The sequence below is a fragment of the Fukomys damarensis genome, unplaced genomic scaffold, assembly GCF_012274545.1.
Source record: "Fukomys damarensis isolate Sample0158 unplaced genomic scaffold, DMR_v1.0_HiC HiC_scaffold_21, whole genome shotgun sequence".
NCBI classification, from domain to species: Eukaryota; Metazoa; Chordata; class Mammalia; order Rodentia; family Bathyergidae; genus Fukomys; species Fukomys damarensis.
In genome coordinates, this window is record NW_022900933.1 from 38,143,644 (window position 1) to 38,154,852 (window position 11,209).

Below are 11,209 nucleotides of genomic sequence, written 5' to 3' on the forward strand. Positions count from 1 at the left end.
GTCGGGCACGGGGTCGGCTGAGCGGCTGGGGCTGAGGCTCAGGCCACCACCGCCACCCGCCCGGAGAAAGCAGGGCTCCCCCAGGTGGCCCTGGGAGAGGTCGTCCCCCTCAGAGAAGCTGTCAGCTTTGTAGCTGGCATAGAGGGGGCTGGCGCGGCCTTCAGGCTTCCGGCCTGGGCTTCCCATGCTGCCACCGTAGTAGCGTTCGGAGAAGCTGCGGGGTGGGCCGCGGCCCATGGTGGCGGCCGGGTAGGAGTAGGCACCGATGTCCTCGACGCTCAGAGGCCGCCAGTGGCCCCGCATGTCGTCCCTGGAGAGCCGGGCGGACCCCGGCTTGGCACGCAGGCTCCACAGGTTCGGGGGCATCAGTGCCTGCTGAGGGCCTGGGGAGGCTGGGAAACGGTAGGACTCGGCCGGGTACGGAGACATTGTCCGGGAGAACCCCTGGGCCACCTCGGCCTCGAGTGGGGAGGCGACCGCAGCTGCGGCCTTGGCGAAGTGGGGGCTGCTCTCATAGGTGGGCAGCTTTCGGCTGAAGAGCTCGTCACGGCTGCTCAGGTAGATGGCCTGCTGCGAGGCGGTGAGCGTGCTGGCCTGCGCGTGCTCCTTCTCCTCGGACGTGGCGCTGAAGCTGGAGTAGGAGCTGGATGTGGGCAGTGAGCCCGCGTAGCCGGGGAAGGCGTCATGGCGGAAGCTGGCGGGGAAGGCTGCCGCCTCGGCCTCCTCCTCCTCCTCGGCCGTGCTGTCGGTGGAATTCTGGGCCTGCAGGAAGCCCACGTCGGCCACGGGTGCGTCCATGCCGGGCCGCTGGTCGAGCTCTGGCTCCTCGGGGTGGTAGAGGGCCGAGTCGCCGCAGCAGAGGTCCTCCTTGTAGGGGGACCCCGGGCCCGAAGCATCCACGCTGTCGCGGAAGGCCAGGTCGCGGGCCGAGGCGTCAGACAAGTGGGAGGACAGGCTGGCGGGGTCGGGCTTCTCCAGCACCTTGGCGATGACGCAGGTGGGGACGCTGTCGGCATAGGCCGGGCGGCAGAGCGGGGATGGCAGGCTGCGGCCGTGCTTCTCCAGGTGCAGGCTCATGCGCTCCTGGAAGTCCGAGGGCAGCTGCAAGGGGTGCAGGGCAAGGGGAGGCCACAGTCAGCGGGAGGCGAGACAGGCGAGGGGCTCCCGGGTGGTCCTGGCACACCTGCGGGTGCTGTCGGCTCCTGGGGACCCCAGACACCTTGACCCACTCCACCCCACGCCGACAGGGCCGGCCGAGCCACCTGTCCCAGCTGCTGCCCCGCGGGGACTCACCTGCTGTCCCAGCCCAGCTTCCCCACCCGGTCCCACCACTGAAAGAGGCAGACTCAGAAACAGATGCAACAAAGATTGAGGGCCCCCGGCGCCGCACGGGGCTCATCGCGCTACTGTTTGATCTATTTTGTATCTCAGGGACGGCCCACGCCCAGGAAAGGGGACCGGGGACAGGGTTGGGGTCTGTGGCTGTGTGGGGTAGGCCTGGCCAGAAGGGCCTCCTGGGCCAGCTACTAAGGTGAGCGCAGTTGGGCGGGTGGGTCCTGCTCTGGCACCAGGCTGTGTGGCCTGCCTGTCCAGGGCCAAGCCCCTTTTCCTGAAGTCCACTTCTCAGAAATGGGACCATCTGTAACTGTGCCCAGACCTCAGGCTGCTGTGAGGGCACTCCAGGGTCAATGGGGAAACGCAGGGGCATGGGCAGCTTGGGCAGGTGACAGGGGCTCCTAGCAAGGAGGCCAGTGGCTGTCCGGGCCAGTTGTTGTGGGGTGGGGGGTGGGGTCACGTTACCTCGGACACCTTATGGACCCTGCCGTAGGTCTGGCTGCATTGCAGCAGCTGGGCCGCTAGATTGCAGTCCTTCCTATAGAGCTCCTGGAAGAAAGAGAAGGCGTTGGGTCCCCCGCCCGGCCAATGCCCAGGGCCCGGCAGGGCGGAACCTGCTGCTTGTCTGGCAGGACTGTGCAATAAGTGGGGTGGGGTCACGTTACCTCGGACACCTTATGGACCCTGCCGTAGGTCTGGCTGCATTGCAGCAGCTGGGCCGCTAGATTGCAGTCCTTCCTATAGAGCTCCTGGAAGAAAGAGAAGGCGTTGGGTCCCCCGCCCGGCCAATGCCCAGGGCCCGGCAGGGCGGAACCTGCTGCTTGTCTGGCAGGACTGTGCAATAAGTGGCCTGTTCCTTTCTGGCTTTGCACTGCCCACAGGTGAGGGTCTGTTCCGCCCTGGAGCTGGAACTGCCAGGTAGCTGGTCCTGGGGCTGCCCAGGTGTTCCCTGGGACTGGCCACTGGGTGGGGGCGCTGCGGTGGAAGAAAGATCCTGGCTTGCCCACCTGGTCTGGGCTTCCTGTTCCTGGGCCTCCAGGAGTCCTTCCAAAGGGCACCCAAGAGGGTCAGGGATGAGCCCCAGCCCCTGCCACCCAGTCCTACTCCCACTCACACTGGGTGGCCTGGCATTGGGGCTGGGTAGGGGCAGCAAGTGTGTGACTCTGGGTGCAGGCAAGGACTGGCTCAGCCTCTGAGCTGAAAACAGATGCAAACAGTAGGATCCATCAAGGGGCTTTGGATTGGTCTTTGAAAATCTCTGTTGCATGTGCCTGTGGTTGTGCAGGGCTTGCACCTGCTCCAGGGAGCCCCACAGGCAGCCCTGGGGCCACCTGCATCACCCTGCGAGTGCTCCCAGCTTGGGGCTGTGCCATGGTGCCAGCTTGACGGGTCCTGTGGCTCCTTTCTGCCCCCCCCCTTGCACTGTCCAGCAGGGTGGAAGGAACTGGGATCCTAGGCCTTTCAGGAAGAGCACAGCTTGCTTACAGTAAACTGATCACAGGCACCAGAGGGCTGTGGGCACTGCCCAGCCGGCCATAGCCAGTAGGGGATGCCACTGGGCGGAGTGGGTGGCCCTGGACAGTTTCCATTCTGTACACGGCCCCAGGGGAAGATGCCACAGTGACCAAGGCCCTGGGCTGGTGCCAGAGCCCCTGGACTGTCCATAGCCTAGGGAGGAAGCACAACCTGAATCCTCAAGCTTCTCCTAGCCTCTGTAGCCACCACCCTGCCATCGTCTTGCACTCGACTACGGCCCTGCCCCCATGCCCCTGCAGTCTTTCTGCACACAGTACGGCAGCCAGTAAAACTATGAGTGCAATCACTCACACGCCTCCCTGCTCAGGACCCACCAGGGCCTCGTTTCCCTCGGAATGAAGCCAGCTTCCTGACAGGAGCCTGCACAGCATGGCATCGGGGCTTTGGGGTTTCTCGTGGCCTCTTTGCTACTCTCTAAGCTTCCCAGGCAGCCCTGGGTACCTCAGTCCTTCCAGCCTGGAAGAAACACTCCGCTCCAGACATCACGTAGCCAGGTTCCCTTGGCCTTCAGCCTCTTCTGAGATGCCCTGGTGGAACTTGCAGACCCCGTGGCCAGAAACCCCCTGGTGCTGCTCCTTGCTTTACTGTTGCCTAGCTGGCTTTCTAACACACTGCTCTTTGTGTGGTCATCTGCTTTACTGTTTTCCCCACTCAGATGTAAACTCATGTGAGCAGGGTTCTTTATTGTTTGGGCAGGCGTTGGTCACACCATACTCTTGGAGCCATGTAGGTCTGGCAGGGTGGATGGGTTCTTAGGGAAGCATCTTCAGCTGCCAGGGTCCCTGGAGTGTAGCTGGGCCACCTCATGGGGGTCCCTGAGATCCCAGGTGACCCAGGGGCTGGCCCAGGGCAGGAGGCCTGAGTGGCCACGCCGTACCCTGGGGTCAAGCCTTGTGTCTCTGGCTCAAGTCCTTCCAGCCCATCTGCTGGAGCCCTGGCAGCATCACCTTGAAGACGCCGGCCTGCCTGCCCAATTCCCAGCATATGCCTGTGCCCTCCGTGGGCGAACGCCTTGGCACTCACGTTGTCCTCTGACAGCTTGTCAATGGTCACCTTGGCCTCCAGCAGGTGGCTGTTGAGGGCGACGATCTCGTGGCTCAGCGCACGCTTCTCTTCCTCGTAGTGCTGACCCTGGAGGACGGGGGCAGCGGAAGGAGGTGGTCAGAGTCAGGGCCCAGCTGCCGGCTGAGGCCTGTGTTGTGCTGGTACCTAGGAATACCGTGCTGGTGGATTAAGGGCGGCCTCACCATGCGGTACAGCTTGTCCTCCAGCTCCTGGTTGATCCTCTGCAGCGCCATGTAGTTGGTCTGAATCCTGCAGCAGGAGGCAGTGGGGTCTGCTGAGCACAGCTGACCTTCCCACAACCCTTGGGGCCACACTGTCTGAGTGGGGGGTGCAGGACCCCAGCACCCTGGGCCCCCAGCCCAGCCTGGGCCTGCACAGGTACTCCTGACATGGGCTAACTCCTCCAGGCTCCCCAGGCCAAGGTTCAAGGCCATGCTGTCCTCCCCACACCCAGCGGGGCACCTTACAGGTGACTCGGAAAGCTAGCTTTTTTGTTTGCAAGACACTGCCGGGCTCTCCTCGCTGCCTGGTCACTCCCACCTCACATGAAGCTCTGAAAAGCCCCGCACATTAGCAGGGAGATGCCAGAGACCTAACAGGGACAGAGACGGACCTCCCCATTGGGTGGGACTCCATGCTGGGGCCAGCGTCTGTCCACTGGACAGCCTTGGTGTCCTGCTGCCATCCCCTCTTGCTAGTAGAGAGAAACTCAAAAAGGTGCTTGTGGCCGGATGTGGCAGTGCGGGACCCGACCGAGGTCCAGTGTGTGGCCCGGGCATGGGCTGCACACAGTCTGGTGGTAACACACACAAGGGCCCACAGGCTGGAGTGCTCAGGGAGGGGCAGAGCCCCTGGCAAGTCCTCCTCTGGGCCGCACCAGCTGGTACTCTATAAATATTTGACAGGAACAAAATCAACAGCAAAATTTGCATTCTCTTCTGCATTCTCTGTTTAAGAAGACAGGAAAGCATGTAATATGTTTTAGAAAAATAACCATCTTACATGTGAAGAAAAAGATTATTTTAGAAAACTCTGCTGTTTAAGATAATCTTGTCCTTCAAGGCTTCGTTAGCCTCCGTGGCCCTCCAAGGGCAGCTGCGAATGTAGCTCATCTGGAGGGCTGGACAGCACTTTCTAGCCTGGGCCGGGCACAGAGGCGGGACCCTGGTGGACCACCTAGATGGCTCACCCCTGCCACAGTGAACATGAGAGCAGGGCATGGGGCTGCCCTGAGGGGTGCCTGGGGCCCTGGGCTCCCGCCTTAGAGGCATTAAGTGACTGTGAGGTCCCTGTCTGCAAGCAGGGTCACAGCCAAGTAGGCGCCTGGCCCTCACCGGCGCAGCTTCTCTGTGACCTTCTCCAGCTCCTCCTGCGCGCGCCGCAGCTCAATCTCCAGGTAGTGGCGTGTGGAGTCGAACTCGGTCTCCAGCTTCTCCAGCTTGTGTGTGGTGTAGGACAGCCGCTTGCGCAGCTCGCCCTTCTGCTCCTGCAGCGCACTGCAACGACACGCGTGGCGGCCCGGACAGGGGCGCTGAGTATGGGGAACCCCTTGCCCGTGTGGGTCACCTGGGCACCCCGCAAACCGCCAGGCGCACTGACACACACTTGTATGCGCGTATTCTCTCTCTCTATCTCTCTCTCTCACACACACACACACACACACACACACACTCCTTTCCTTTCGAGGCCGCGGCACTCCGGACAGATGGCCCCCCAGGAGGCAGGGCCTCTGATGCTGAGTCAGTGTGCCCAGGTCCACCCTGCACCAGTGTCCTTCCTGCGCGGTCCCCTTGGGGGACACTGGCCTCAGAACCCTGCCACCACGTGGTAGAAGGTGCACTCCGAGGCCAGAGGACCCCAGCTTTGTTCCTTTTCAGACCAGGCCCTGTACACAGCAAGCACCCCTCCTGAGCTGGCCAGAGGTCACAGCACAAGGTGCCGCCTCTCTATTGGGTAGTGGGTCCCCCTGAGTCAGGAGACTCACTCGGCCAGCTCTGCTCCCCTTTCCTCTGGAAGCTTTCCAGTATCTCCCACAGGGGGCTCCTTCACCCTGACTCTCTTGAACTGGAACTGGGCACAGGGCAGAGGGGCTGAGAACTGAATCTGGGTCAGGGTGGGGACCCCCTGGCTGCTGGTTTCTGGTGGGTTTGCCATGGACAAGGGATGTGGGGTGCAGAGCGCCCACTCGGACTGGGCAGGCAGGAGGCCTGCAGAGCGCCCCACTGGAGACCCTCGCATGTGCTGTGGGGTCTGGCGCACACGGGTGAGGGCTTCCTTCCCTCTGTCAGAGGTGCCCTGGGCTGAGGCCCCGTGAGCAATGACGCATGGCACCGCGGGCACCCTCCCAGCAAGCCTCAACCAAGTATTCTTGGATTCCTGCCCGGGTCTATATTTTTAAAAATAAATAAAAATAAAGAGTCGCACACGTCTTTTGGGAATCTCGGGAAGGGCGAGGCGGGTCCTCCCAAGAGTCATTTCCCAAAAGAGGATGCAGATCTGCAAGGGAAGCCCAGTTGGCCCGGCAGGGAGCTCCGCTCCCCTCCAGGCAGCCCTCTGTCCCCCCATGTCCCCCACCCCTTGGGCTCCCCGATCCACAGCCTGGGCCTCTCAGCCTTTTGCCTGCAGCTCCTCCCCAGCCCTGTCCATCCAGGGACCCCTTCCACCTGCCTCATCCACAGTGCGTCCATTGCCACCCCTACCTTCCCCACCTGCCTGCTCTGTTCCTATGTCCTCACAGCAGGACTGGGACCCCCAACCGACCTGGGCAGCCAACAGCTGAGAGTGGGGAGGAACCCCCTCGCTGGGCCTGCCGGCAAGGACTCTGAGGGACACCAGCTCCAGGCCTCAGTTTACCCTTTCAGACACACCGCTTCACCAGGCTTCAGATACAGCCCCCAGCCCTCTCCCGCCTGGTTTTGCCCCAGCACCTCTCCTGTCATCTCAAAGGCCAAGCCTCCTCCACACCCAGCCACACAGGGACCCCTGCTCAGGCCTCAACACCAGCTGCAGCCTCTCTCAGCCTCACGTCCAACTGTCACCCTGGCCACTTGATGGTCTCCTCTTCATGCTCAACTGAGCCCATGACCACACCCATAACCCACAGGGCCACGCCCACTCTAGATCCCAGGTCCATGCCCCAGCAGACCCTGTGTGCCCACAGCACCCCTTCCCCAAAGCTAGACTGCCCCGTCCCCTCAAAGCGGGTCACAAAGTCCTGGGGCTCAGCTTGTCAGAAGCTGTAGACAGGAGTGCACTGGGAGGTCACCTGAGTCCAGCACGCTTCCCTCCAGGGCACTAACCAAGCCCCACCTGCCTGTGGCCTCACTGTCCACCTGCAACATGGAGTGGCACACCCATGCATGGGGAGGAGGCTGCCACTGGTCCCTGTGCTACTGGGTACCACAGCTGCCGAGCACAAAGGTTTACCTTGGAGGTGGCACTGTGGGAATGGGGAAGTTACTGGGCCCAAGGTTTTGGGCCTTGGGTGAGAGTATAGACTGGCACATATCCTGCGCTGGGGTTCCTGGGTCCAGAAGCTGCTCCTTACCTGAAATGGGGGGCTAGCGTGGGGCTGTGGTCACCTCTCTGATCTGTGAATCAAGGTGGGACCTGGTCCCACACTGGCAGTGTGTCCTGGTCTTCTCCCTGCCCCTGGGGAGCCCTGGACAGCCACGCTGAATGCAGCAGGTCCTGGGGTCACCTCCTCCCCAGGGACCCTCACTGGTCCCTGAGCCCCAGGACACGGCGGATGCGGGACAGAGACCCCTCCCCTCTCCAAGCTCCCTAATGTCTTGGGGAGGTGGACGCACACATGAGATGGATGTCTGGCGATGGACACAGACACTGTGGAATGGAGGGAGACACAGGTGTTTTACCTGTCCCACAGCGAGGGTGAGGACCTGGCCAGGCGGCCCTGCAGGACTCGGGGCTGCCCGAGGCACGAGGGCACCCAGGGGCTGTGCAGCCTGTGGGTGAAGAGGACAGAGCTGCTCAGAGCAGGTGGGCGACATGGGGAGGGGGTGGGGGCCACACCAGGCCCGCCACCGAGTGGCCAGCTGCAGCCCTCAGCTGAGACCAAGAGAGGTGGGTGCTCTTGTTCCCTGTAGTGTGGCAGAGACAGGGCTGCAGAAGCCAGAGAAGGGGTCCTGCCTGGTACCTGTCAGTGCCTGGTGGGCACCCTGAAGGTGCTGAACTCATGGGTGGCACTGAGTCTCTCTGTGAAGGATCCCTTACTTACTGGTCACTTACTGGGGCTCATTTGTGCTGTCCTGTCCCCACCCACAGGCCTAGAGCCACCATCTTAGCCCAGAGGAGGGATCTTCCCTGACTCCACTGGGGTGTGCAAAACCCATGGGTCAGGGAGGTAGGGGGCTGTGGGATTGGGACATGCAGTATCCTGGGCACTGTGGAACCTGGGGGAGTTCAGAAGCCTTCTGGGCGAGACAGCAGACAGGTGCAGGAAAGGTCACGAGCCTGGAGGACAACTGGACACACTCCAGGGCCCCTGATGTGTGCTGGGGGACGTCCCTTCCTGAGACTTAGGGGCAGCTGCAGAGCTCTTGGAGACCTATGGGCAGGCAGCAGGGACACCAGGGCTGCCTTGCTGGCCATGGGGCAGAGATGGACGTGGGATGAAGCTGAGATGGGTTGGTTCCATTCACAAAGGTCCGACGCTGGCCCAGGAACCAGGCTTTCAGAGGCGCCCGAAGACAGGCAGATGTGTGTGTTGGGAGAGCGAGCAGTGTAATCCCATTTAGAACTGCCACGGACCAGCATGGAAGGAGAGAAATGTTCATTTGTTATGCCTGGGTGGTAGGACGCTGGGTAATTGAAAAAATTTTTATAGGTTTCAGGATATGTCATATTTTCCATGGATGAAAAAGCAGGGGGAAAAATTACTAAGGATCACATTTTGGCACCAGAAAGAAAGGAAGTCACCACATGCATTGTTTTGACAGGCTGAGAGGTAGCAGAGGTCAAGGAAAGCCCCTGCTTCCCTGCTTCGAGCCTGTTTCCTCATCTGGAGGATGGAGCCCCTCGCTGCCCGGCAGAGATGCAGTCAGGGCAGCACGCTGTGGGGCAGGGGTGGGGTGGGGCATGGCTTGGACACTGGCCAGATTGCACTTAGGGTTCTGGTCCAGGATCCCCTTGGCACAGAGGGTGAGCAGGATGCTCCGGCCAGAGCAGTCAGAAGGGGCCTGAGGAGGCTAGCCATGGCCTTGGGTGTTCCTCTCTCCTCTCCAAGGACCAACCCCACCTGCGAGTCCCTCTGCTGGGCGGTCTCTAGTCAAGCTTTAGTAGCACAACTTAGAGTTGACAAAGGGTGGGCTCTAGGGGGAAACTGAGGCCCAGGGAAGGGGTGGGGCTCGACTGGGCCATGAGGTGACCCAGATCTGGCAACCAAACCCACTGACCACCCTGTCCTAGGGTGTGAGGACTGTGGCCAGAGAGGTTGGTCACAGTCCCCAGGGGCAGAGCAGTGGCAGAGGAGAATGGGTCCACCCAGGCCTGTGCTCCACAGTGTCCTTCCCTGGGACCCCTGGTGAGGAGAGGACCACCTGCCTCCTGCCTGCTGCCACTCCCAGCTGTCAGCATGGCAGCAGCTTGGGATGCCCAGCCTGGTGCCACCCCAGCTGGGTGCACAGGCTCTCTTCCTGCCTCTGCTGGGCAGAAGGATGGACAGAGGGCCCCTAGAGTGGCCACTGGGTGGACACAGAACCCTGAGGTGGGCTTGTGGAGGCCTGGATGTGCTGCCCATCTGCAATCAGAGGAGGGCTTCCACTCAGACAGAGGTGGCCCATCAGCAGAGGTCTGTCCTTCTTGGGACCCTGGCTTAGGGACCCGGGAGAAGCTCTGAGGAAGCTGAGGTCTTTGAGGTGGGGGTACGCCAGGCACAGACCAGGGGCCGGCACTGCTGGTGGTCCTCCCACCCCATGTGTCCCATTGGGTAGGAAGCTGTGGTGCCCTGTGCCTGTGCTCTGCCCGCTCTGTGGTGTAAAGGGGCAAGAAAGGCTCCAGCGCCCAGTCCCCAGCACTGGCACAGATGGGCAGCTGCCACCATCCTGAGTGGGGCCCCATGCCCAACCCTACACCACTGTCCAGCTGTCCTTTCCCCGGGAACAACCTGACATCCCTTTCCTGCATCCTCCCATGTGCTGCTCCCTCTTGGGGGCTTGGTCTCATGCTGCCTCCCCCAGGGCACCCTCATGGTCCCCAAGCCCCGCCCATCTCTCCCATGGGCCATCCTGCTGGGGGTCTGTGCCCGCCTTGGCTTGCTGGCTCCCCGCTGGATGGCATGGCCACGGGGCTGGGCTGCACTGTCACTGCCACGGTTAGGCAGGACCCGCGAGCTGCTCCTGTTCCTGCCCACGTCCCCATGTCCTGGCGCTGGCTCTACAGGGCCTGCCTCGCACCCCGCAGGCACAGCCTCTGCCTCCTTCAGTCTGCACTCAGCCTGGGCCCAGCGGTCATGCTCCAGCAACGCCAAATTGCTTGTCATTCCGCACAGGCAGCAGCCAGTTTTTCATCTTGGTGACTTTGTCCCTGTGTCCCCTCAGCCAGGATAGCGCTCCTTCCCTCCTGCCCCACACTAACTCCTCCCCACTTAGCACTGGGGGACCGTGAACCCAGCCCTGCTCTCCCAGGGTTGGGGGCTGCACTGCCACCCCATTTATGGTCAAGTGCAAGGGTGCCTGGCTCTCCTGCCCCAGCTGGTCCCCCAACTTGTCTGCACTCAGAACTCATCTGGAACACGTCCTCCCTGGTCACAATCCTGGAGTCCTACCTGTACCTAGACTAGAAGTCCACTCCTGCTGCCTGGGACCCATCACCATCCTAGCACACTGGCCTTCAGGTCTCCCTGGACTTCCTTGGGCTACTGTCCTTGGAGTCCCTTGGGCCTGGGGCATTCTTTCCTGGCTGCTCCACACAAGCCCCCGTTCTCCTGAAGGCCCCAGCCTATGTCACCTGCCAGGGCAGCCCACCTGGTCTCCTCCAGGGGACTCATGGTGACCTGCCACCAGCCCGAGTCCAGGGACCAGCCTGCTTTACTCCCCTTGGGCTCAAGTGCCCAGCAGAGTATCTGGTGCATAGCTAGGACCTGGACAGCCATGAAGGTGATGGTGGGGAAGACTGGCAAGGCCAGATTGCTCTGGGCTTCTGGCTGCGAGGTTGGATGTATTTCTCTACCTGGGCCTACTTTAGGAGTCTGGCAAAGACCCCCTGGGACTGCCCTCCTTCAGTTGGGGCCATGTGTATGTTCCTACTTCTGGCT

General features: G+C 61.9%; 1 protein-coding gene across 1 annotated transcript; it reads right to left on the bottom strand.

The window, feature by feature from the left end:
* Begain (brain enriched guanylate kinase associated) lies at nt 1-10,435 on the bottom strand (the record flags this gene model as incomplete). The annotated part of the gene is made up of 6 exons (XM_010609229.1): nt 10,139-10,435; nt 7,812-8,092; nt 5,271-5,432; nt 4,119-4,185; nt 3,895-4,002; nt 1-1,101 (listed from the first exon to the last, which is right to left on the bottom strand). Coding segments are annotated over exons 1-6 (2,016 nt in total), but the record flags the coding sequence as incomplete, so codon positions are not given.
* Nucleotides 10,436-11,209: the final 774 nt, after the last annotated feature.